The 27,835-nt window shown below is 41.4% G+C and overlaps 1 protein-coding gene across 1 annotated transcript in view; it reads right to left on the bottom strand.

Moving 5' to 3' along the window:
• BRF1 (BRF1 RNA polymerase III transcription initiation factor subunit) overlaps positions 1-27,835 on the bottom strand; it is a 175,500-nt gene that overhangs the window by 104,315 nt on the left and 43,350 nt on the right. Inside the window, exon 3 of the mRNA XM_050337089.1 lies at positions 24,903-25,076. Coding sequence (XP_050193046.1) covers positions 24,903-24,996 — 94 coding nt within the window. The 5' untranslated portion in view covers positions 24,997-25,076. The remainder of the gene's footprint in view (positions 1-24,902; positions 25,077-27,835) is intronic.

Below are 27,835 nucleotides of genomic sequence, written 5' to 3'. Positions count from 1 at the left end.
TGCAGCCTAAGAAAGACCCAGCGGTAACTGGGTCCTCTGCTCTGCTTTAGAGAGCACCTACAGTGCTGCATCCAGCTCTGGAGTCCCCAGGAAGGACATGGAGGAGGACACCAAGATGATTAGAGGAAAAGAGCACCTCTCCTGTGAGGAAAAGCTGAGAGAAAGGGGAATGTTCAGCCTGGAAAAGAGAAAGCTTCAGGATGACCTAATTTTCACTTTCAAGTACCTGAGGGGAACTTACAGGAAAGATGCAGAAGAGCATGTAGTGACAGGACAAGGCGGAATGGATTCAAACTGAAACAGAGTAGGTGTAGATTGGATTTTAAGAAAAAATTCTCTACTCATGAGGCTCATGAGGCACTGGCACAGGTTGCCCAGAGAAGTTGTGGATGTCCCATCCCTGGAAACATTCAAGGCCAGGCCAGATGGAGCTTGGAGCAACCTAGTCTGGTGGAAGATGTCCCTGCCCATGGTACGGGGTTGGAACGAGATGATCTTGAAGGTCCCTTCCAACCCTAACCATTCTATTATTCTCTGATAACAAAAAAACAATACTAGCAGCAAGACAGAATACTCTTATTGCACTTAAGAATATAAAGCATCATCAGTCTCCTATGCCAGCTTAGGAGCCCAGGATCTCAGAAACACAGATGAAAGAGCAAACTAAGAAAACTAAAATAAGTTTCTTTTGCCCTCTTCTAGGAGGACCTGTCAAAGAGCTGGAAAGGGAAAGCTGCTTTGCCTACTCTCTTCTCCAGCCACGCAAATCACCTGTTACCTTTGAGCTTTCACTCCCTTCATCATATCCTGTGCTGCTACAAAATATGAGGTCACCATCTACTACTCATTATGAGCACACTTGGAACACACAATAGTTAAAAACAAGCCAAACCACTACAAGTTCCAATTAGATTTTACTAAAAGTAAACACACTTATGAATTAATTGTCTTTACCATATCCACATAGAAAAAAAAACACCAAGCACCATGAAGCTCAAAGTGCAAAGGTAGCCTTCTTGCTGCAGTAAATGAACACATGCCGGATCTCCTATCAGCTGCTCAGGTGTGGCTCACATGTTGTAAAAGGGTTCTGGTTTTATTATTAAAAGGAGTGTCAAGGTAAAGTGTGAGAGAAGGGGAGAGAGTGTGAGGCAGGCAAAGGAAACGTATGCAGGGCTGTATGTGAGTTTGTGTGTATGTAGCAAGGTGTTAATAAGTCCAGTATTAAATAAAATGCAGGGACATCAGTACAGTTTGGTACATATTGTGGTAACATAAGTATTAGTGAGTGTTTTTCTTACTCTATGCCAGAGGAATACAGTACACGTTTCTCCTAAACATTATCAGTCGTGGAAGGAGAGCAATTCAGATAACGTAATCAGTTAATACATAAACATTTTCCTTGTTAAGAACTTTTATCCTTGAGCATTTCTACCCTTATTTTGCATTTGAAATTGTATGAGTATACTCCAAATTTGTGACAAAATTCAATACATGATGTTAATATTATTTGGTGAAGATTAATTCCCGCATTAAAAGCCACAGCGTAGCTGGATAGTCAATTAGCTGAAAAGTCAGCATGGCTCTGAAAAAATCTAAAATTCATTATAGGTAGTATTATGCAAGAGATTAAAGTAATCTGAAATTTTAACAAAGTAAGGAAATTGAAAACAAAAACCATCTGTAAAATATACAGCTTAGAAATCTACACAAAGCAATAATGAATTCACTGCAACTTTTTTGTCAAAACAGAAAGGAGGGAGAAAATGGAAAGACTTTTAGCAATGCAATTGCCAAGGAACCATAATAACTGTCAGCTCATCAAACAGATCTAGGAAGAAATCACTATGCCAATTTTGTGGTCCAGAAATATTCTAGGTCTTAAAATGTTCCCAGCTCATTATTGACTTGTTTTGTTATTCTATGCCCACCCTGAGATACCTTCACCACTGAGACAAACGAAAATTATCACTAATATCTGACAGATGGCAATACAACTTAGGGGGAAAAAACCCAAACAAAAACACCAAAAGAAAAGCAGCTCAAAGCTTACTGAGGCACCAAAGTGAACAACTGAGTGGTCCTCGAGCCTGGCTGCTGTCACAGGAGATGGAGGAGGAGTCAGAAGGAGAATCTGTGCCAAAAGCTAATTCAGATCTTAGGTGAGCCAGAGAGGTTCTTTTCTAACCAAGGCATTTCAGTTACAGTCATGAAATCTGTATGCCAGAGTATTCTTCATCCCCTCAAACTGTTAAACACACTTTTGCAGAATATTCAAACTTATTAACACAGTACAAGTGCTCAGTCTTTATTACTGTAAGGAAAACAACCCCACTTTTTTGTCCAAGGAGAAACAGAGAGCATTGCATGCATTTATAGTGACATAAGATGAGAGCTAAGGAGCTGGGAAATTCACTTGCAAGGTTCAGGCAACTGAGCCAATTTAGAGCTACACTACAGATGCTTTAACATACAGTTCCTTTGCTCCTTAGAGAAGTTACTTCAAGCGTCCATTGAAACTGCAAGCAAAGGTCACAGTAAAAATGTGGTGTTTCTGGATTTCATTTAAGGTAGCCTCCAGCAATCTCTCTCCTGATTAGATGTGTAGCTGCTACATTAAATCAAAAGGGGAAACTTGAGTCATGCAGTAGCACTGGGTTGGCCTTTACTATGAATATTGTGGGCACGATTATCAGCAGGAAGTGGTTGTAAAAACAGGCCGTTGTTTTCAAACTCCTTTTCAGAGCTGGAACAGTTCAGGGGAACGTACAACAACAGCTGAAAACAGCAGATAATACTTAGTATACATTCAAAAATTATACAATCATAAGATAAATGTTTTCTTTGAGGCTGAAAGAAAACAATGTTCATTTTACATATGGAGACTGCTACCCACATGGAAAAGCTCTCAAAGGGATAGACAGCTACTGATACTGTAGATATACACATACAAAATAATGGGGCTCAAGGGCACTTAGGCTATGAATGCACCCAATTAAAAAAAAAAAGGAAAAGAAAAAGCAAAAGCACTAACAGTTTTAACTGGTTTTCCTTTGCTATTCATTCCTCAAGCAAATTTCACCAAGGTATGCAACTGACTGCCCATCACTAGAAATATCTAAATCGAGATGAGTCCACAGGCTTTACTGCAAAATAGTAAATTCAAGGGAATCCTTTCACCAACATGATGCAAGAGATCAGACTGAGTAGCCGGAATGCCTTTATAATCCAGTAATCTGTGGATAATGTGAGAGCTCCATGAATCACAGCAATAATGATCTCATTCTCAGCACCAGAGGAAACAAAAGTTCATGATGAAATGAATAGTACCGGAAACCTAAACCTCAAAATACCAAAACAAGCATGCATTTGTGCTTCAGGCAGACCTACATTTTACATATTCCAGCAATCCTAAAGTACTAATGTGCAGCAAAATCACCTTGGGTTTCAACAGTAACATTTAGCAGGAGGCAAATCTGCCATTTGCAAAGTTATAGAGAGAGATGCAGGAATAAATTGTTGAAGATGCTGCTAAAATAACAACATTTGCAATACAGTTGTTACCCCTACTAAAAATAAATTTTAAAAAATATAAATATTTATTTTAGTGTCTGACAATCCACAATAATCAGGAAACCTTCAAACAGATTATTTCATGCTAATGTGTAAAAATTCTTCAGCTATGTAGGACATCATATCTGGGAGACACAGGCATGTATAGGAAGCAGGGAAAAGACAAAGAGTATTTATTTTATTTAGTTAGTTTTCATAAGTTACTCCCAGAACATTTTTACTTATTTTAAAGCAGCCATACCATGTAAGGAGGACCAATGCCAAGGAATTGTGACTGCAAGTCACTCAGAAGAACTCTGACATCCATAAGGGACCTGCTGCCCAAAATGAAGTGTCACCTTTTTTCAGCTTAAGTTAAAATGCTGTTTCTCACAAAACTAAAAGCAGATCCATGAAATATATAAAATATTTAAACATAAACTCACTCTCTGTACTCAACAACAGCAATTCAGCTAGCTGCAATCAGAAGAACAAAGCTTAATAGGAAAGGTGGCTGAAAAGCAAAAAAAAATAATTCTGAATGTTTAAACAAAATTTTCTCAAGTTCTAAATAAAAAGAAATATTTACAATTTCAGTTTTAAGGTTCTGGATAAATTACACAAGAAACGTGAACCTTCCAGAAGGAATTTCAGTAACAAATACATGGAGATAAGACAAAAGGGAGGGTGGACAGAGAAGTGGTGAAAACTGTCCAGGGTGAAAAACTAGTGACAGCATTTGGCTGGCCCAGAACCCAGTTTTTGACCTTGCAGTTCAACATCCAATTCACAGCCTTCTCCCATACACCACATGATTTCTGATTACGACTTATCATGGTTGTACCTCTGCTGCTTTACAAACTTTTCCCATTTTAATTATCCATTAATTGAAACTGACTGACAACACTAATTGTTTAAAGTAAACATTTCTCTTTCCAATGACACTGAGCTAAAACAATTAGAAAATAATAACCAAAACCAATTCTTTTGTAGAAAACTCATTTCTGACAACCCTAATGAAAGCTTTTGCCTTGAGGCTGAAACTCTACAAAGCCAGTTTCCAAAGTTTCTCCAGTTTCCAATGTTGTCTGTGCAAAGAAGTCCACGTAGCACAAGCTGCACTTGAGTACACAAATAAAAACAGCATTTAGCAAATCAAACTGCTAAACACAAATGCAATTTTTATTAAAAAAATTATCTTTATGTAGATTAACACATGATAAAATAAGAAGTTCGTTTTGGTCTATGGACTTTTTCCCTTCTTTGCACACAGCTGCATGTCTGTGTGTCATATAAGCATATTATTCTAAATTCTGTATTCTAAAATCCCCAATGTAAGTACAAAACCAGTGCTGCACTCCTTCCCCAGGTCTATCAGGACATTTCTCCAGCAGTTTCCCTTTCAGCTCATGCAACCTCACTATCTCATAGTCAACACAAAATCAGCAGCAGTAATTCAGCATCGTACAACCACCAGGCAGATTAAAGAGGAGACAGGCATTTCTGGCTGCATTCAGCCTGCCTGATTCCATGGCATTAACTGAAAGGGTTAGAGGTGTGGCTTTCTGGCTCACCTAAGACCCGAATTAGCCTTTTGACACCAGCTCTCCCCTCCTCTATCTCCAGCAGCTGCAGACAAAATCCAGGGTGACTGGGCTGCTGCCGGCGCCGCAGCCGGTCAGGCGGGACGATCAACGCCTGTGAGCTACATCAGCCTCCAGGCTCCAGCACACGTACAGCTCTGTCTTTGCTAAATTAATGCTCCAGCTTTTCTTAATAATTGTCTTCAGAGTCATTGCCATTTAGAGGAACATTTTCAAAAGCACGCCAGGCTGGCGGAATATGCAGCGAGCGTTCAGCACTTCTGAAAACGCTGCCCTTGGAGAACGTCCCCTTCAAAGGACTGGGGTTAGGCCATGTTCCTGGTGTTACTGACTTCAAGTGAAAAACCTGCTTTGTGGGGTATTGCCAAGTATTTACATAGTTGCATGTAAATTTATAACACAGCGCAACACAACAGAAGAAAAAAAAAGAGTAAAAAATGCATGTCTTGTCTCAAAATGCTTGTACAGTCAACTCGCAATTATTCAGGGTATCAAAGGGACAAAATATGCAAAGAATATCCATACTAAGCTCCTGAAAGATAATCTAGTTAGTATATTTACTTGGGGAAAAGAAAATTTAGGCATAGAATGAAAATGTAAATATTAATTTAAAAGTTGTGAGAGACATGAGGTTAATCTTCAACCTGAATGATGTGGCTGTGTATAAATAACAGTTGGCTGTATTCAAACAACAAGAAGTCTCCAAACAAGAAACAGAGACCCCGTCCCCTGAACAGTAAATTGAACAAGTGCTGGTGAGGGAAAACAAGAGAGGTTGCTAGGAGAAGCAAGGTCTAAGGAAGAACTTAAAAGAAGAACAGGGCTGGTAGATGAGAATGGGAGAGAGGCACCAGGAAAGGAGCAAAGCTCAAGCTGCAAGGGGAAAAGAAATCAGAATAAACTGTAAAATTTCTGCAGAAAACACAAGCAGGCATGAAACTGCAGTCTAAAATTCTGCACAGTATGACCATTTGATAATAAAATAGGCTTAAAAAAAGCAGCTGGGAAGGAGGACATAGATAGTAAAGATTTAAGTACATGTAGAGGAGTTCAGTTCTCTCTCGTGTGTACAAAGTCTATAAAGGTTATGACCCTCGTACCAACAGTGAAAGAAAAGTTCTCAAGAACTCAGAGGTGCAGGTTTGGAAGAACTATTCTGAGATGACACTCCAGTATTCAGCACAGCAGCAATGCACACATTTGGAAACGTGAAGTGGCTGGCTGAGAGAGGAGCAGAGGAAAATCACTGCCTGCTCAGAGGTGGCAAAGGAAAACCAGCACTGTTATGAGCCTGACACTCTGCCTTTTCAGAAAACTCCAAATGGAAGATTTCTGAAAGATGTAAAGAAATTAAAAAAGAAAATAAATCCCTGTCCTAACTAGTCTGATTCTAGTCCATTACCACTCCCTTCCTTGGGCTGCTATTTGTGCAGTAACATGGCAAACCAGCCAAAGGAACTGTCTGAAAAAAATATTTTTTTCTTTTCTTTTTTTCGCCTGTTTTCAGCTGGATTAACTCCCAAGTGCTCATGTAACTGCACAAACACCTGGGCTGATAGAAGGCAGGGGACGGACTGGGGGAGGACTGAGCAGGCAAGGGCAAAGCAAGATAACTTCTTTCTGAAGCTGCGCCAGTTCTCGGTGGCTTAAAGCATTCATCAAAACTAGAGCCTGAGACAATCTCACAGTCACCCATCCCACCGTCTCAAATTTCTCTTTAAAGTTTGCAGAGTTTTCCCCAGCTTGCTCCAAAACACAAAAGACCTACCTTATCTGAAAGAGAAACCTTAAAACAAATAAGGAACAAAAGCCTGCAGAGTAACTGCTTTATAGTAACCCAAAATCTTTCAAAACTGATAACGGCTGTTTTAAGTACACACACAGTTCCTTGTGTGAGAGTTCATCGCGGCACTGCTCTGGTTTTACCCACAGCAAACACCCAGCTATACTTTCTGAAAAAACTAGCAATACAGTGCTCAATTAAACCAGAATAAAACCAAATTCTGTGGACACAGAGTGTTCTGCATTTCCCATGCCAGAAGCCAAGCGTTACATCTTTGCTAACATACCCATACTGAGGCTAATGCACTGGTATTAGCACTTGCTCCTCGGAGAATTATCTCAGCAGACCTCTTCTGGGGCGGGAGAGCGGCAGCTGCTGTCCCAGCACTGGGACATGGCAGAGGTTGCACAAAAACTCAGATGCTGCTTTCCTGCCTGTATCAGAGGACTTGATTTACCCACGCATAGGCATTATCTAACATGGTACACGTACAACACTGTCGCTCTTTTAACAAAAAATCTGTGACACTAGAGCCTTTGCTTTAAGGGAAAATACGGCTTCAAAAGCAATGAATTGCAGCCCTGCCCTCCTGAGGCCGATGCCTCCTTAATGGCCTTTGGTGGGAAGCACAACAATTGGATGTGTTAAATTTCCCACTCTCAAAGGCCTTTAAGAGAATCATCTCAGCACATGTCATGTAACACCATGACAGAACAAACCCTTCTGTATCAGATGCCCGGGGGCACCTGCAGGAACCTATTTCATTACCTGCACTGCACCAAAGGGAGCCCTGTATTCTGAAAGGGGGCATTACAGGAATACCTTTGCCCCTGACGGTCTATTCCTGCTGAGCAGAAAAGCTCACCCAGGCAGGCGGGAGAGCTCTCTGCATTCCCACCCTGCCTCACACCCACAGCTCTCCATCGGAAAAACAGAGGTGTAATGGCTCCATGGATGCATCTGGCTCTCTCCTGGGGAACGGATGGAGCAACACTTTCACAGATGCTACCAAACTGTTAATTACTACTCTTGTAGTAATGAAAGCAAGTTTGTCTGAAAGCATTACAGTAACTCAGAGTAGCTTCCCCAATCACCTGTGCTTGTTACAGAACATAAACGCAGCACGGAGCTGGAAACTAGCCTCTCAGGACTAGTTTATCAGCAGTGCTTAGAAGTCAGGATAACATGCCATTTTTACACTGGCTGAACTCCTCAAAGCAGGCTGGTTTAGATATTTATAATAAAATGAATAGGAAAACATGGAGCTAAATTGGTGTGCTGCATAGGTGAATTAAGAAATCCTCAACCCGTGCATTTCTCAACCTTGAGAAATGCCTGCACTAAATATAAAAAAGATTCCTACGTGTTCATTGTAGCAGAAACCTATATAAGCCATAACAGCACAGAGGTATACTGAATTTGGGTTTTATACTGTATTTTTTATTAAATGATGTTATATTATCTAAACTGGGCTTGCCTTATGGTTCATAAATAGCAGCTTATCCCAAATGAGTTACTAATAAAGCATTTTACCAAATTATAGAATCATGCATCTTGCACTTTGAAGTAGCACCAGAAGAGTGTTCAAGGGAGGTTTATTTGGCAACATGGAAGTAGAAAACTCACATTACCTCCTTGGACAGTTACCCAGATATCTTGGGATACGAACACACAGAAGCAACTGAGTTAGCACGTCTGAATTTACCCACCTGTGCACAAGATGCAATATACAAACATGTCTTCACTTCCACTTCCCGGCAATGCACAAGGGAGATACTGCCTTTAGCTGCCAATTGGCAGGGTGAGAAGATACTTGCTTAAAAAGAATAAAAAAAACAAAAAAAAACCACCAAACAGAAAAAGAACTGCAATAGCTTTTCTAACTTTCAAAATATCAAATACTAATTTTAAATACCTTTCAGGGCAAGGGACATTTCATCATTCCTTGAAATTAATGCAATTCTTAACATGACACATTTCCCTTCAAGGACATAATATACTGGATTTTAAAGTTAAAACAAATTTATGTCTTAAAAAGTGGTCTCTAGAACAAGATGAATTTGGTCCTTGAACAAGCCTAGAAAAACAGGTGGAGGGAGGAGCTTGCATGGCACAAAGAAAGACAACAAATCTGAGGCTTCAAATGCAGCTAACTTCTCAGACAGTTCAATTACGAGAATAAATCTTTGAGATGATCTATTAAGCAGAGAAAATACAGTCACAGGTATTTGATACACTTTGTATTTCATCTACAGAAAAGGATGTGAAACAAATGCTTTCCTTTGGGAATCTGTTTTTCCCAAGAAACTGAAAGGCATCGCCCAGAGGGACTCTCAGCTGTGCCTCAGGACACTGGATTTCTGTTTCCATTTTTGCTACTGCCCAACAAAAAACATTCCATCCTTTATCATATTTTTATAATGAAGACAGCAGTTTCCCCTCCCTTAGTAAAATGCTCTGAAATATTCTGATTATCTTACTATTATAATGCACATTTTGACTCTGGGGTTCCCAAGTCTCTCCAAAATGTATTTCAGCTATAATATCCCAGTAGACAACTTAACTTTATGGTCAACAATTATTTTTCAGACCATCTCCCCGCCTTTGAAAGACTCAAGCTACAGCCTGTCTAAATGCAACATCCTGTTCTAACTAGTGGGTTTATGACATGCAAATCAAGACTGAAATTTGTCCCCCTGTGCAAAACAAGTTTAAGAGCTGAGAGACATCCTCAGCTCCTTATAATAAAGAGAGATGCAAGAGATATCACAGATTGAGCCCCTCCTTTCAAGTATGACAGTCCTAATTTTCATACCCCTATTACCCAACACATATAGCTAGGCTCCTCCTATAAGAACTTTAAAATCCTTTATTCATGTTAATACTTAATTAGATTTTGCACCAATTTGCTCAAAAATCACTTTGTAAATACACATATCAATTCTCATTGTTAAAAAAAGACAAAGCAAGTGTCAACTCCATTGTTATAGGTTACTCATCTTTATGAAAGGATTCTTAAGGAATAAAAGGAAAAACCCTTTAGTGGGGCAAGGTGTGACGGGAGAGAGGGTAGAAAGGGGCCAGAATACACATACCAATATCCTACTAAAAACTCAGGTACTCAGTAAGCAATCTGGTGCAATTCACTTGTCACAGATACTGCAATTCTGTCGGCATTACTGTCAATATTTACTTAGGTAGGAACTCACAAAGCATCCCGAAACAATGCTGCACAGCATCAGTTAGTGAACAAACTGAAGCTAATTTACTTGCAAATGGCATTTCTCACGTTCTTAAAAGTTAACAACTTTCATTTAAATGGTTTTAATCAAGACGGAAAATGTGGCATTTTCCTGAAGTGTCATTTTAAACTTTTATCCCTGTATTATCTTCCTTTGAATGCCGTAGCAATAGCAAGCACTTATCTAACGTCTCTCTTACAGCACAGAGACTGCTCTGTCATTATCAGTTTTTAAGAAGCTGTAAACTTATCTCAGCTGCTGGAATTCTTCATGAGAGAAAGCAAAAAACAAGCCAGTAATGATGTACATATCATCTGCCTCTGGGAAAATAAAAACTGCCAGTGATATGCTGGGAAAGATCTCCTCAGACGCCTTTCACACAGTCTTGCAGTAGTTTTATTGTAACCTAGCAGTGTAATTGCAAATAACATTCTCCAGTATGCTGACGGCAAGCTCCTAAAATACAGCTCTGTTCTGAACAACAACTGAGAATGCTATTGTGAGTCCAATGTTTACAGCTGCTCACTGATTGTGTCATATTTGCAAAGCTTTCAAGAAAAATGATAACTTTTTTCCCACCACTGAGATTTATAAATTCAGCCTAGAATTTTGCCTAACAAGTTCAAGGCAATACCAGAGCTTGTGAGCCTGCAGAATTCGCTCCTCTTCCCAATTTTAGCTTAAAATTCAAAGGGGTTTAGCCAATATGCTTGGAAAAGTATATTCCAGTGCTTTAGCAAAATTAAACAGAAGAGTATTATGTAAAACAGGGCTGCTACATTATGGGAGGCAGCAGTAAGAGGCATAGATCCACATGGGACACGAACACATTGACATCAAATTAACACGTTGTTTTGCTTCCCTTCTGTGCCTCAGTTTCTCCAATCAAAAGATGAGGACTGAAATACTGACCTGCATCATAAAACGGCACAAATTCTACACCTCCATCACCAGGATACTGAGCTGGGAGGAAGCAAATTGGAGTTACAGTCCTGCTGCCACAACTGCTTACATATCAGGTCAATAGAATCATATATGATAAACACATTAGTAAAAAACGAAACACACAGGAATAACCTTAGAGGAACAAACTGAACCAGGTATACACCCTCTCTAAGCCTGACCATTCACCTACAAAAGCTTCCACTTGTCTGCCTTTCTCCTGGCCCCACAATTCTTGCGTTTCAGATTGCACAGCAACAACAGCTTCAAAAGAAGAACAGGCAGGATTTGGCCCGGACTACCCTCTCAGCTTTTAACTCCCCTTATGGAAGCAAATCTGGGGTTTGTGCAAGTCAGGAAGAGCGTTTAGTCACTGCTCCTTTAAAAAAACCCTTAAATTAAATCAGTGAGCACCTGTCGTGTTGCCCATTACAAAGATAGAGCGCTCTGGACTCTTCATCCAGAGCAGAAGCCAAAAAAACTGCCCTGTGGACTGACAGTTCAGTTGCACCCTTGTGCAAAGTGGCATCCCAACCAACACCAGCTCAGCGACACTGGCACTGCAATGGATGCTGCTCATCTTGACTACAGCAAAGCTGAACACATGGTCTGCCACAGCGCTCCTAAAGCCAAGTTGTTGAGACATCAGGGCCTGGCTTGCTGGCCTAGAAGCCAAGCATAAAATTGGCTGGACTGCCAGGTTTGAAGGGCTGTGACTAACAGTACAAAGTCCAATTAGCAGAGAGTTACTGCAGGCATCACTCGGGGGTAGCGCTGTCTCCAGGAGCAGCAAGGCATAAAGGCAGAGGCTCCCTGGGCAGATCTGCAGAAGGTGGGGCTGCCACTCTGAGGGATCTCAGAAGGTTGGAGAACCAGGCTGACATCTGTCTTTGAACTTCTTGAAAAGCCTCACACACCTGACAGGGAACAGGCTGGGACTGTGGAGGTCCCCACGGAAAAGGGTGTATGTATCACACATTCTCTGGCTGCTGGATAGCTGGTGGACAATGCTCTGTATTCTCTTTCCTCCCATCCTAGAACCTCTCAGTAGGAAGGACTGATGTAGTGAAACACTCCTCTCAAGCTACATTTCTTTGAAGCTTCTTTTTCTGAAGCTCTCCTCATACTCTGGACATTACCTCTCGGTCGATGGTCTTGGGTCCTGATTGTGCTCCTAACTTCTCCTGCTGAAACAGGAGAAAAATGACCAGTTCACAGTTCTGCTGGGAGAGTTGCCAACATGAGCAGCAGAAACCAAGGACTGGAGCATTCTCTTGTTTCACCACTGAATGACTGAGAGAAACAGCCCAGACACTGAAGCCACCCATTCAAAGTTTGAGGAATGAGTACAGCAGCAGCCGATACTTGAGTTGCTTTCCTCTGCTGCAGTAAAAGCTTAGATGGATGGTGGATGATAATAAATATTAAGCTGAACACTGACAAAAATATTTTTCAACTAAAAAATGATAATCTCAATATGTGCTGGAAATAATTATTGGCAATGAACTGGGTCCTCCAGATGTGACAAGAATGCAGTGATTTGGGAGTCACTCAGAGGGACTCTGCAGCACAGATGCAGTCCATCTGGTACACTCTCTAGAAGACTGATCCTTTAAGGACCAGAAATTTTCAAATAGAGAAGAAAATTCAACTTAGATTCTGCAGAAGTCAACAGCACTCAGGTGGGAAAACCAAACTTTCAACTCCAGAAAAGAACAGAATAGAACGTTCTCTGATTCCAGGTACAAAGTCAGAGGCAGCCACTGAAAACTCCCCATGTCTTTTTAAAAGAAGACTTCTTCAGTAATGACTAAAAATTATTTTACATTTCTTTTCTCATTTCCCTGGAGATCAAGGATGGTTCGGTGGTAATCTCAATGGCAAATTTCAAAAGAAACGGTCTCGGTTCAGACAGCCCAGCTCTTTCACCCAACAGCAAAAGTCACAGAAAAGCATCTATAATCTCAAAGCCTTTGGAGCTTAACAGGCAGAATTTCATTACTCTGAAGCCATGGATTCATTAGGGAAGAGAAAAAACTGTATTTTTAATGCAACTAAAAGGGAGAAAAAGCCTTGAAAGTGAGGACACATTGGTGCTTTCTCAGAAACAACCAGGTTCAGGTAACCTCTCAAATTTTCTGCAGTCTGACTTGAAACACCAGCTCATTGTTCGTCCCAGAGTTGTGCCACACATTACAGTACCTGAAATGACAATAACAACTTTGTTTCCCCTTGGAAACTGCAAGGCCACTACAAGCACAATAAAAAGTTAAAAGGACCAATTGCAGAAGGAAAAATACTCTAAAACAGATAAAGTGAGAATTCTTCCTGACAATAAGACAGAGGCAATGTTTGGGGGTCTGGTTTTTATGTAATAAAGGCTTTCCCATTTCTGTTAGTACATGTCATGCTGCTGAATACGCAGTTTTGCTGCATATAAAAAACCTGCAGTTTTCTCTTCATATTAAAAAGATCATAGCCTATTGTAAGTTACACACAGTTTTTTTGTTTGCACTAAAATGCTTTTATTTTTCAGTCTATATATTTTCCCTCTTTCAGAATTTGCTTTCTGTCCTGACATATGACAACTTAAAATATATTGTTCACTATTCCTCCTTGCTTACCAATACAAAAGGAATCTGAAGAAGAGCATTCCAATTTCTACTCCCTGTCAAGGCATAAGCCAAGACTTTATTTTTGGCAGACAAGCTGCTCCTTCATTGAAGAAACAACTATATATCTCCATTTAAAAATACTGATTAGCAAATCTCATAGCACTTTACCAACACATGCAGTCAAAACATCGCTGAGCCTACTGTGTTTCTCTCAAACTGGAAGGATGTTGAAAACTTAAATGATTTGCTTACAGCTGATCTAAAGATGAGAGCTCCACAATTTATGTTTTATTGTCAAATGTTTAAAGGATTAAATCTAAATAAAATACACAATAGACAGGCTTCAAAGCACACGTTATCTCCAACATCTTAATTCCAATTAGCAAGTCAAAATAAAGAAGACATGGGGAACATCTGGCTTCAAAAGCAAAGCTCTGGAAGAAATCAAGATTTTGGTCGTTTTGGGTCTCATTTAAGGCTTCTATTTTCCCAGACTGCTGAAACTGGATAAGATGGAAAGATTATTCTCTCTCTCAAAGAGGGGAAAATAGCAGACATACCACCATGTGATTGAGTATTACATCATTCATACTTACAACAATACCGAGCCAGTCTGGCAGTTAAACTTAAAAGACATTTTCTTTTGCCTTCGAGGAAGGACATGGACTTGCTGTAAAGGCAGACTAACAGGGAAAAGGTTAGAAAAGGCTCAGCTCAAAATTTTACTTGGCATGAGATTACAAAACGCTAAAAATCTTTCATTGAAAAGCATTTGAGGTTTGTGTACGAAGAGCATGTCATGCAAACAAAATCCCAGTGACAAACATCTAAAGGAGAAAAGAGAGCTCTTGAGATGTACTTTTACCAGAATTTAAAAGGTTTATACTTTGTTAGGATGTGAGAAATCACTATCAAGACCACTTTCAAGATATGAGGCCAGGCCAGGTGTGAGAATGAATCTGGATTTTACAAAACAAATTTGAGGGGTAATAATTGTTTCTCTGATATACCTTCACTTTGTTCTTATGACATCAAAAACTGCAAGACAAAAAAAGCTGCACAAGACTTAAGAATATGATAAACATGGACACAATTTGAGAGGACCTCAAGCTAAAATATTTGCAGATAGCAAGCACAGAAGGGCTTTTGTTCACCCTATTTTGCATTACTGATCTTAATTAATCTAATAATATGAATTTGTGTTCTAAGGCAGCATTCTTACTGCATTAAAATTCAAATACACAATCTTCTACTTTAATGAAGGAGAGCATTTAATTTTCTAATTGACTTCTGAAGTATTAAAATGCATAAAATATTAGTGATGGCTACAACCATGAATATTTCTAGTGATTGCATCAAAAACATCAACCATAATTGATCATGTTTGTTATCAGGATTTACTTAAACAAAGCATCAGGTAATGCTTTTTCTCTCTTCTTTCCTCTGTTTTTTCTTAAGAGGGGGGTGGGCATGCAGGGAAGGAAGGGGAAGCGGCTCCTCCACATCCCAGAGCATATCCCGCATATCCTCTGACAAAAGCAAGAATGTGCTACACAATGACCGGCTGTACCACACTGGTTTTTATTTAGCTGGTGTTAGCAACATATTAGCTCCCATCAGCCCAAAACACCACCCAGTTATAATGCTGGTTTTGCTGACATAAGCCCCAAAATTCAGATGCAGAGATAAACCTCTGTATTAAGCAGAGAGCCAACCTAATTATTTCCTCTTTCAAACAAGCTTTAAGAAGATTGTTAAATATTTATTTTCACAAGCATGCAAGGATTGCTGAAGGTCAAAGACATGAGAGGTGTGATCCCTTCCTTATCATCCCTCCTTTGTATTTATTTCCCTGGAAGGAGGCCTCTCTGCCATCACATTTCCCTCCCCTCATCCATCACCCCAGAACTCATTCTGACGTTGTTCCCATCGTTATCCCCCATGTCTCTGCCACCACGTTTCAAGCATCACCCCCTCTCAGTGCTGCCACTGAGGGCTGTCCCTCGTATTTCTAATCTGGTATTACTGATGCCTTTGTGGCTCTCCAGTTCCCTGCTTCTGGTTCTTGTTTCACCTTTACCATGAGAATGTCTCATCACTCCAGACACCCAAACTGTAACCTAAAGACTAAGAGGACAGACCATGCAATTAATTTCATTAATTATTACTTTTATGCATGCAATAACAGACCGCTATTGCATGCATTAGAAATCTGGCTCAGATGCTTCTGCTGTAAGTCTTTCTTACAGCAGTTACACAAGGCTCGACATGGTGATGGAGCACAGGGTTGCCAAACAATAAACACTCCTCCTATCCACCCATCGTGTAATTCAAGCCCACAGCAACAAAGACTTCAGTGGACCTAATCCAGAAGCCTACAGAGTAAGGCCTATTCCTTCATTTCAAAGGGTTGGGGTGATGCCTGTTTTTGTCCCAACACAGAAAGGTATGATGGACAAGGGCAAAGGATCTCCAGAATTATAACTGGAGGTGTAGCAGCTCTACTGACTGCAAACCCCAGGGTTTTTGGCAGTCATAGAAGATCCTGAGTTCGAAGGGACCCACAAGGATCACTGAAGTCCAACATCTGGCCCTGCACAGCACACCCAAGAGTCTCACCACATGCCTGAGAGCATTGTTCAAACACTTCTTGAACTCTGTCAGGCTTAGTGCTGTGACTACTTCCCTGTTCCAGTGTCCAACCACCCTCTGGGTGAAGAACCCTTCCCTACTATCCAACCTAAACCTCCCCTGACACAACTTCAGGCCGTTCCCTCAGGTCCTGCCACTGGTCACCACAGAGAGGAGATCAGTGCCTGCCCCTCCTCTTCCCCTCAGGAGGAAGTTGTAACTGCAGTTGAGGTCTCCCCTCAGTCTCTTCTCCTCCAGGCTGAATAGATCAAGTGGACTCAGCCGCTCCTCACACAGCTTCATCTCAAGGCCCTTCACCATCCTCACTGCCCTCCTTTGGATGCTCTCTAAGAGCTTTGTATCTTTTTTATGTTGTGGCACCCAAAACTGCACACAGGACTCGGGGTGAGGCCATACCAGTGCAGAGCAGAGCAGTGATACCCACCGATGTGCTCTGAGAAAAGAACTGCCCAGAGACTTGAAACACTCTGCTCTGCAAAGCAATGAAGTATTTCTGCAGACAGACTTCAGAAGAGGATTATTTTGACCTTTACTGTTCCAAATTTCCCTTTAATGAGGAAAAACAAAGCTATCAAAACCAGCCAAAACCTGTAATCTTGATAGGCCATCTTGTGACCTTGTCCCCCTCTCTATCTCTGCAGATGCTTTGTTTAATGCTGCCTTATGGAAAAGCTGACAGTTTGAGCCACCTGCTGGGTACCAACATCCTGAAAGGAAAAAGTTGGTCACCCCTCCACACAAAAGCTGGGGAGAATTTCGTCAGCAGATTCAATGGGGCATGATCAGGTCTACCCTTGCCAGCACCAGAGGTCAAGTTCTATTTTATCCTGAGTTAGGAACAAGTGAACAGAAAAGCAGATTTTCAGAGTGTGCAGTTCTTAAACAAAACACTAGCCTGAACACACACACATACACACAAAATTACAGTCCTCCTGCTTCTTTTGGATGATATATTTAGAAATCCTATTAGCTGGAGAGATCAACATTCTTATCTGAATTTCCAGGATGCTGTAACATGCGAAATTAGAGCAGCTCTCTTAAGTGGGTCAATTATCACTACTGCACTTACAGCAGCTTTTCCCCTCCCTCCCTGCAGCATCCATAATGGGCATTTAGCACAAGGATTTAAACAGTCAGATGTTGAGTTGACACATACCACAATGTAAAGTTCCCTTCCCCTTTTGTATTTTCAGAATCTTAGAGCAACAAAGAAAATCACCCAAGTACAGAATCTCCACGCTCAAATTAGTCTCCCAGTGGAAAGCTTCGATGACTTCCAGAGCAGGGCACCCTGCAGGATAATGCCAGCCAGCAATCACACTCCTTGTTTTCCTGCCACATCTGAGTCATGCACAAGGAAGGCGTGCCCCCTCACTGCAAGGGACAAGAGGAGAACCTGAGGGCCACTAACCCTCTCCCCAGCCCTGGCCCCCAGGGTGCAGGGCCACACAACCAGTTTGAAATGCTTCAGGCTATTTTCTACTCCAGAGGGAATTCTCTTCAGAAGACACTGCAAACCACCAGGCACAGGTGGAACCACTGAAGTACCCCAGCACCACTTCGGGCACTACAAAGACATCCAGAGCAGGCTGAGATATGGCACAGGACCTGGGGAAACACAGGCTCTTCTGCAACACAGCTGGAGGCCAGGTGAGACACCCAGGAGCGACACAGCCCCGGGTCCTCCTGCCTCGCCCATCCACGAGCAGGGGGCAGCAGCCAGGAGCAGCCCTGGCACGGAGGGGAGGCAGCAGGGAAGAGAACGGAGCCACGCAACGGAGCAAACAACGTCAACAGGCACGTGGAAAGGAAAATTTACTTTCCCACCAACTGGAAACATGAAACACCTCATCCTCTCAGCACCACACTTGCTTTATACGCATCTCTTTATAGGGAAAAAGTGTGTAAGGCAGTACTGAGAGGGAAAGATATGGTTCTCCCTCATTCCACGGAAAGGGAGACTGGATATGCAGGCTTTAGGTCATGAGCCCTGCTGTTGAAATCCAGCAATCCCAGCCCTGGCTGGAGGAGGGGGTGGTGGGGAGAAATTAAGGTGCAGAAATTTAATTTCCATTGCTGTCCCTGGCTGCCCTCTTCCTTGCATCTCCTGCAGTATTTTCTCCTGTGGTACCAAATAGGAATGATCACACAAGCCAAGCATTACCAAACACCTAACTCTTTGGAAATCGATGCAAATAACATGGGGCAAGAACAGCCACTCCCTATTTAAGGCAGCAATTTTTTATTAAGAGACTGAAACTCTTCCAGCTAAAATCCATCCACTCAAAAACACAGCAATTTTAAAACTTCATTTTGAAAAATTAAGTGGACAAGGCTTTTCCGAGACTTCAAGTCCAAGTAAATGCTTCATTAGGAAGCATTTCTTTACCAGGAGTGATGTCAAGCACTGGCACAGGTTTCCTCAAGAGATGGTCGATGCCCCCAGCCTGTCAGTGTCTAAGAAGCATTTGGACAGTGCCCTTAACAACATGCTGTAACTTCTGGTCCTCCCTGAATTGGTCAAGCAGTTGGACTGGAGGACTGTTGTAGGTCCCTTCCAACTGAATATATTCTGTTCAACTTCATATGAAGTAAGATCTTGGCATCCTTTACCTCACAACAAAACAAAATTATCAAAATTAATTAACTGACCTTAGTAAACATTATGTGTATTTTAACTACACAATTTAAAATCCATTTTTATTCTCTTATGTCCTTGTCACACTCAACATATTTTCAATGCAACAGTACTTAATAAAAAAAAAAAAAATAAAAGGTCAGTTACTAAAGAGAAAGTCCTTAACCAAAGAGAAATAGAAGATGGTTTTATTAACCTCCCTAGCCACAGCTCTGAAATTTTCTTGATTAAAGCCTCATTTCAAAAGTTAACTTTTTAATCAGTAACACCAGGGCCTGTTGGCTCCAGGAAGTTTTAGTGGAGGTCAAAAGATTGCTGGAGATCTAATTTTTCATTTCTAATAAAAAGGAAGTCTTGCCCTTTTCCTTGAAAAGACAGACGTTGAAGTGTTAGTAGAGAAACAAAGAATGTATCCACCAAAGGTTCTCATGGCAAGGCTATACAAAGCTTCCCAGGACAGCATGGCAGCCAACAGAGCCTCCTAAAGATCGAGAGGGAATTAGCTGAACTTCTCCTGCAAAGACCAACACGGCAGAAAAGCTCAGCAGCTGCTGCCTAACCAAGGATTAAAGAGACCAGTTCCTTACTCCATCACAGATTTTCTGGGTTACTCTGAATGTGTCACTTAGCCTCAGTTCTGCACCTGGAAATGAAGATAAATACTCTCAACTTCCCTTACTGTGACATGAAAATAAACACATTAAACCAGGAGACTTTCAAATAGCTTGGCAATAAAGTACAAGTACTGCAGACAGATAGGAAATAACAAAGTGCTGCCCCATTCAGATGCCCATTTTTTTTTTTTTCCAAAACCTTCTTGCCTGCTGGGATCCGGCAATGCCTTCGTGATCTTCCCTCAAACAAAAGGGAGGTAAACAGGGCAGAGGAAGCCAGGGAGGAAAAGGGCCTTTTGCTTTCCCACCCAGAGCAAGTTTACATCTGAAAGACTTCAAGGCACCAAACGTTCTCCTGACAGCTTTCTGCTCCCAACGCCCAGATTTAAGAGGTTATTTTTCTTAGACGTTTAGAAGAAATGTTCTTTTGCAAACAGCTCAGAAGAGGGGCCTCACTTGGCTGCCTTGGCCTGGCCCTGGGAGGATCCCACCTCTGTCCTTCGACTCCTCACAAAACCACTGAAGGCCATCTGAGTCACTCAGCCTCACACTCAGGAGGCTGCACAGCCCCAGGTGGAGGGAAAGGCTCAGCAAGGCCCCCCCCAGCATTGAGACTGATGAGCTTTACAGGGGGGGTGGAAAACCTGCCCTGAATTTACCTCCAGAGGTAAACAGAGGGATATTTACACAAGATAGCTGGTGAGGGAACTTTGCAGGGACTCTTCTCATGTGGAAAAGGTTTTATTTACTATGCTCTAACAAGACAGGATTTGGTTTACAACTAAGGTGCATTTTTCAGAGAGCTTCAAAGAAAAATAATAAATAAATAAAACAAAAAAGGTGCATGTGTGTGGGATAAAAGACATTTACCACGTAAAATGTTGCTATAAAAGACCACAGGTGCTAGTGTTGGAAAATATTATACAGAATAGTGGACAGTTGTACAGTTTTTCTAACAGTTGTGCACAGTAAAAGGATTACAAACAGAATGAAATGTTCCTTGATTAAAACAAACTGATATTCCACCTGGAAAATCCTGGCCAGGCTCTCATTGTTCCTGAGTGACCCTGGGGCAGCCACAGGTTACGGCTGAGCTCATAAGTCACTCAAACACCCTGCCAGGCTCTTCCCAAGTTCTCTCTCTCGGGAACGGCGGGACGAGCTAAAGAGCCCTTTGTTTCCATCCAAACATATGCAGGGGTGGAAAAGCTGTTCAAAACATTAAAGAGAAACAACTGAGGACTGTTACTATTCCAAGAAACAAATTAAAATCCAGAGTCTGAAATGCTGGGAGCGCTGGCAGTGCCAGATGAAGTCAGACATCACTGGAAATGCTCAGCACCGCTCAGTCCCTGCGAGGGGGACAACAGGTTCCACAGGTTCCATCAAACCTGAGGATTTAAAAATCACTATCTCCCTCAGATGTATTTTTTTCATTATATCTTTACTTCTGACGCTGATGATATAGACACTTTCTAGAAAGACAATAATAAATCAAAGTTTTTATAGGCAACTCATCAAAATGATGAAATACCTCCCCAATTCACCTAATGGTTTGTAAGCCGTTCTCCCTCGAAAACATTAACACTGACAAGTAATATGAGAAGGCAAATGAAAAGCTATGCCAAAGTTGCTGCATTGTGGGGTTTTGTGTCACATAAACTAATAAAAACCATAAACTGATATAAAATCAATTCACACCTCAAATAATAAATATAAAGCTTTCTAACGGGTTGTAAATAAAAGACGCACTTCAGATAAACCGACTTTTATGGTCTCTTTAAGTTCTAGAACTACTTTTTCAGATCAAAGAAATTTGTGTTACCAGAATATTTTGCATTTTTGCATTAATTAAATAACGCACAAGAACCAAGGAGAACATAATGTTTTCCTATTTCAGGCTGAGGTTTATTCAGGCATAATTCATACTGCACCAGTAGACTTGGCTACGATATTCCTCACATTTTCACAGAGGCTGGCTGGCGACATGCACATTATGAAAAAAAAGAAGAATAAGCAGATAATCACGTCAGATAAATACATTCCACTCCCTCCAACTGAACTTGCAGACACAATTAAATTCTGTTTCCCCTCTGGAAATGCTTCCCACTCCTTTGGTTCTGCCACAAGAATATAACATCTCCTGCCACTTTGGTCCCTGACTACACCCCACTGCACCTCCCCAGGCCACATATATTCTTTGCTCCTTCTACCATACTGTTTTTCAAGAAACATGACGTCTTCTACTTCAGAGACTAATCTGTTCCCAGGTTACATCTCTTGCCTCTACGACTCTCAAGTCACTCTGCTAATTTATCTGGGCCACCCAAAGCCTGTGAGCTGTCTCTGAGCTCCGATGATTCTGCTGCTCTTTGCCACTTCTTCCATGTCACCTCTTTCCTCCAAAATACATTCTCCAGTCTTCAGCCTTTAACTTCCTTCTCTAAATTTCTCACAAATTTCTTTCCTAGAGCTCTAGAACAAACACAATGAAAATGAGCACTTTAAACTCAGGAAATCTACTGAGCAGTGCATATAAGTCTTCAAGTGTTACAAATACTGCACGTCCTTTGTACAGTGTTATACAGTGTGTGGCTCCTCTTTCCAAGCCCTCTTTGGAAGCTCCTCCACAAGACCAAAACCAATGGCAAGCCTATTACCCTGAACACGCACCTTCATTCTTGTTAAAGCGCTTTGTCACCTTCCCATCCCCTACACCTGCTCTGGGTCCCTCTGCCCCAAAGGCCCTGGGGTCACCCCTGCCTCCTGTAGCACAGGAGGACAGAATTAAGCTGGGCCCAAATGTAACACACTGACAATGATCATCATAATTAATCTACGGAGCCCTGAACGTATTCCAATCTCAAAGGTCAGCAACTCGCATCTGTAGCCCTCAGGTTTGCAAGTTTCTCATGAAAGGGTAAGATACCAGAAAAAGGAACTTATATTTCAATGTTCAAGAGTCTGTAATTTATTTAGGGTTTGTTTTTCAAACTGCACTGGACTTTAAATACTGACAGAAAACAAAACAAAAAACCCCAAACCCACAGCCGAACACAGGCAGAAGCTGGATCAACTCCCTCTCCCGAAGTGACACAGTTAAATTCTTAATATCAGCTACAAAACTAAGTTTATCTAATGGATTTTTTAAAAAGTAAACACTAAAAAAATTGGGCCATATGGTCATGCACTTCAACTTCTTGATTTCCAGGCAGCACAGTAACCATGCAAGTGAGGGTGGAGAACTCTGTGAAACTGATATAGAAAGACAGAGCTTGTCTTTGCAGTCTTATTCATACTTTACTCTTAGTATTTCATGTGAAGTATCACACAGGATTTTACTTCCATTTAACAAAGAAACCTGGGAAATTAATTTAGGTATTTATGAAGTGTCAACCAGACCAGCACATCTTGCACATAACTTAGATACATGCTGAAATACTTAAAAGAAGGATAAAATACAACCAAATCGTTTTTGTTTTGTTTGCTAGAAACATTAGGCACACTTGCTGCACAGATGGCTGTGCATTACAGGGTACCTATCTGCCTCTTACAGCCTGCACTGCTTCAAATGCTGCTTTATCACTATCAGTGGGAAGAAATGGATTTGCATATTACGGCTGGGCTGTCATTCAGCAGTATCAAATGACAACTGTAAATAAATTACTTTAAAAATGTGACATGGGCATAAAAAAATAAATCCCAGAATCATGGAAGGGGCCTTAAAGATCATCCTGTTCCAACCCCCCTGCCATGGGCAGGGACACTTTCCACTAGACCAGGTTGCTCAAAGCCCCATCCAACCTGGCCTTGAACACTTCCAGGGATGGGGCATCTACAGCTTCTCTGGGCAACTTGTGGCAGGGTCTCACCACCCTCACAGTAAAGAATGTTTTCCTAATACCTAATCTAAACCTACCGTTTTTCAGGTAGTTAGGTGAAAAATGTATTTTCAAAATATTTGCAATACTTTAAAATCGATACAGTCTTTATGGTAATGACAGAGTGACACTGTTCAAAACTCACAGAGAATTTACATCAGGAAAGACCAGGGTAACAGGCAAACCTTCCTTATAATTCCATTATTCCAGCAAAGCCACATTTTTTTAAACATGCAACTGCAATGACCACCACACTATCAGAAAGCGCCAGTTATAGAATACTGAACACAGCTTCTGAAATTACCAAAAAATCATCTCAGTCTTAAAAGGAAAGCTAAGCTGTCCAACTGCGAAAATGTAGAATGAGAGCAGCAATCTAGAAAAAGCATCAAATCAAATGGAATAATGATGATATGCATATACTCCTTTCAAGTAGAAAATAACTAAAATAACACAGAATCATAGAATATTTTTCATAGAATATTTATCATAGAATGATAAAATGATAGAATGGTTTGGGTTCAAAGGGTCCTTAAAGATCATCTCATTCCAAGTCCCTGGCCATGGGCAGAGCACACCTTCCACTAGACCTGGTCACCCAGAGCCACATCCAACACAAGTAATTGTTTGCTACTAAACCCTGAAGTCCAGGAACAGAAACACAACATTAAAAAAAAAAAAGAATATATAAAACAAAATAATTTGAATAGTCATCAGTATTTAAAGCTTATATGGGTTTTAATGAAGTTCTCCAGGACAAAAATAGGGATGGTACAGCAAGGAGTACCCACTTGCAAATCTGTCCTGTGTGCAGTCCCACCTTCAACCACCGATTTCCTGTATGATCGTTGGGCAAATTTCAGAATTTATCAGACATCTCTAAAACATGAGTGATACCTCTAAGTCCTTCCTCTAAGTATTAAAAGAAGGAAATCCAAATATGTTGATGGAAAACCCACTGAAACTCTAATCTGTTCTTTGATGTTGACACTGCAGGATGTTTGGTGTCATTTGCTTTATCAAAGAAAAACAAAATAAACAAAAAAATACTCCATAAATAATAATTACTGGCAAAGCACAGGGAAAGTGCAATTTTTTACTTGAAGAAAAAGTTGAAAAAGAAGAAATTTAGAGTTATTGAAGGGAGCAGAGTGACATTTATAGCATTAAATACTAAGTATTGTACACTTAGAAAGGGAACAAATGTACTTGAACCACAGGAAACACTCCCATTCACTTCATTGTATAAAACCAGCAGTGACCAAGTTAGCTCTTAAACACTTACCTTTTCACATTTTGAAACCTGGTCTAACTGGGATATCGGACTTGCTAAAATTATGTCCTTTATTTATTTATGTTTTATAAACGAGAAAGGATACGAGGAGTTCCTTCTGTCCTACACACCAGGTAGAGACATGCAGCGATTACGTGGGTCATCTTTCTCCCCCGGGTTAGGTGTTTGCTCACAGCCATCTTGAAAAAATTAAAGGCGGTATCCAGACAGTGCTGATTGAGTTGAAGCTGGTTCCCCAAGTGGTGAATCTGACGTTTCCCTAGAAAAATTAACAAGGAAAAGAAAAGCTTTTAACAGCTACGCATTTAATGTGCTTTTGGGTTGGAGTCTTTTGGTGTTTTGGTTTTGTGGTTTTTTTTTTTTTTTTAAAGACAAAACTTTGGAGGAGGATTTTGGATTTCATGTCTGTGTGAAATACAATAACCTCTCAAGTTGCAGGAACTATTCAGCCTCAGCTCCTCAAGACAAGAAAAAAAAAAAACAAACCTTGTTTTGGGCTGCTAGACTTGAAATACATGTAGTCAATGAGCCCTGGAAAAGTAAACCACAAACATCAGCCCCAGAGAAGATCCAAACCATAGCCAAGATTTCTCAGACAAAAGATTAAGACCCCCTCCCTTAACACCATTTGACAATTAGCACTTGTTTGGTTGTAGCAATGAACTTCCAAAAGCCAGAAGTCCCAGTGTGTTTGACACTGATGTGCATGCAAACAGAGAAGATGTTTTGCTGCAGCTCTCCAAGAAGTGATGGAGTTTGCTATTCCTCTGACCACAACCTAAGCCCACAAGGAAAGGAGCTCTGTTTCCACAAGGAAAGGTTGCCCGTGATCCCCATCGATGGGGGGCACTTCCTTCCTCTGAACACTTTCGCACTCCAGCCTTCATTTAAGGCTTGGCTGCCAGACTACTTAGATTAGCTTGTGGCTTTAGGAGAACAAATGTGCCTTCACCCTTAAATAAAACAATAAAAAGAAAAAAGTGTGTTTTGGATGATTCATGGCAGGAAGTGGTCCAGCTGCTGGGACAGATGCGGGAAGCAAGGTCCAGCTCCAGCTTCAGGAAGAGTGTGCCGAAAAGACAGCTTAAGAAAAAGATGGGGGAAGTCATGAGGAAAACAGAGCACTCAAGTTCCTCAGCATACGGGGTCAGACAGCACATCAAGAAAAATCCTTTAATTCAGTGTGCCGGGCAGATGTTTCCAGCACGTGTATTTACAGGAAACACTCATCTGCTCCCTTCAGAGATGTCATGAGCAGCTCTGCGGAAGGGGGCACGATGCCTGTTGTGCCCTCAGCCACCACCGCTCACAGAAAGCGATGGCAACCACAGGATGCTTACCAGGACACCACCAGCCCCAGCACAGACCACACATCTTAATTTCATGCAAATCCCTACATCATCATCACTAATAACACGGTAAAAATGCTTCACCTCCAAACAGCCTCTTGCCAAAGACGCGGTTTCAACGCGGCTTTAATAAGGAGTGACTCCAGCCAGGCAGCCGGGGTCAGCAGGATTTCAGCCAAACAGGAGCTGCCACAAACAAACAGCTTCTCCTTCCTGCACACGTGGAAATCAGTGCACTCATCACTGAGATCTCTTTCCAGGCACGTTGGTCAAACAGGTGTAACATGTTTGGATGAAGAAGTAAGAGCAGAGGAAGGATACACCACACTCCAAGGGAGGTGTGGGCATAATAAGCTACTCAAGAGTAATCCAAAGCCCATTAGGTGAATAGTTTTTCCATTACCATCAGCAGGCCCTGGACTGGCACTCACCAGCCTCAAATATAAATATTACACCTTCCTAAAACTAAGATACTAACCAGCACCCTCCCTCCCATGAATTTTATTTCACTTCTCAGCCTGTATGCTGTTTCTTCTGTCCCTACGAAAGAATCCCTTTGTACTCATTTGGGAGAAAAAACTGCACTTGAGTACTAAAAACTCATTTTGCCATAGCAGCAAAGCAGCTTCCCTGATCAACCACTTCCGAAACAAGTCCACCCCAGAGGCCAGCATGCATCAGGAAAGCTGTGGAAAGTCACCTCTTCCCATCACCTAAGCTATTTCACCTGGTTTTATACTATTATCCTCTTATCCTATTTCACCTGGTTGCATTTTGCTGTGTGTGGCTGCTGAGATGGAGACACCACGAACAGCCACCTGTAGATTTCAGGCACTACATGCAGATATACAACCATTCAAAAAAATAAACAGATGTGCCTATGTGTCTCTCCCTCAGCCATACAGAGATCCAGATTGGAATCTCTGGAGCACCCAGTGCACAGCATTCCCTCCAAGTAAGATGGTCCAATTCAGTGTCCCAGAAATCACAAAGGTAGATGATAATGAGAAACAATTTCAGCAGTTTTCAAGTGTTGTCCAAATTTTGCATTTAAGTAAAGCTTTTGAAAAAACATAAATAGAAAAGTGGCCCCTGTGCCAAGGAAGAGCCACATGCTCTCCTGAACACCTCTTGGGCTAAAGATGGAACCGGGATGCAGGGCCCACCTGGTTCCACAAGGACCAGCTGGCACAGGCCACCAAACAAGAAGAGACATGAGGAAGCTTCCCAGGCCACCAGCACAGCAGCAGCTGATGTGGCTCTTGGGACACATGAGAGAATAGCCCAGTGAGCTGGAGATGAGAACAGGACAAGCATCCATGAGCTTTCTTCCCCAGCATTCCCCTGGCCCATCCCCATTACCAGGTAATCCCTCTCCCAGAACACTGCTCTCATTCAGGGCTCCACCTCAAAGGGCACTTCAGAAACAAAGAGCATACCATAAGAAGATAAAAAGGAAGATACCTGAAATTCATATCTTTCATAAGCTATTTTCACCACTGAGCTGGTCCCATCCCCAAGCTACCATTAATATTCCAAGCATTTAGCCTTTTCTTAATTTCAGATGTTGAAATATAATTAATAATTAATTCATCATAATTCATCCAAAGTAAACAGTATGCTTGAGTAATATATGCATTTTCAGCTGAGCTCTTCATCCACCACCAAT

Source organism: Myiozetetes cayanensis, unplaced genomic scaffold, assembly GCF_022539395.1.
Source record: "Myiozetetes cayanensis isolate MyiCay16 unplaced genomic scaffold, myiCay2020 scf6-25, whole genome shotgun sequence".
NCBI lineage: Eukaryota > Metazoa > Chordata > Aves > Passeriformes > Tyrannidae > Myiozetetes > Myiozetetes cayanensis.
This window is presented reverse-complemented; position numbering and strand designations above follow the sequence as displayed.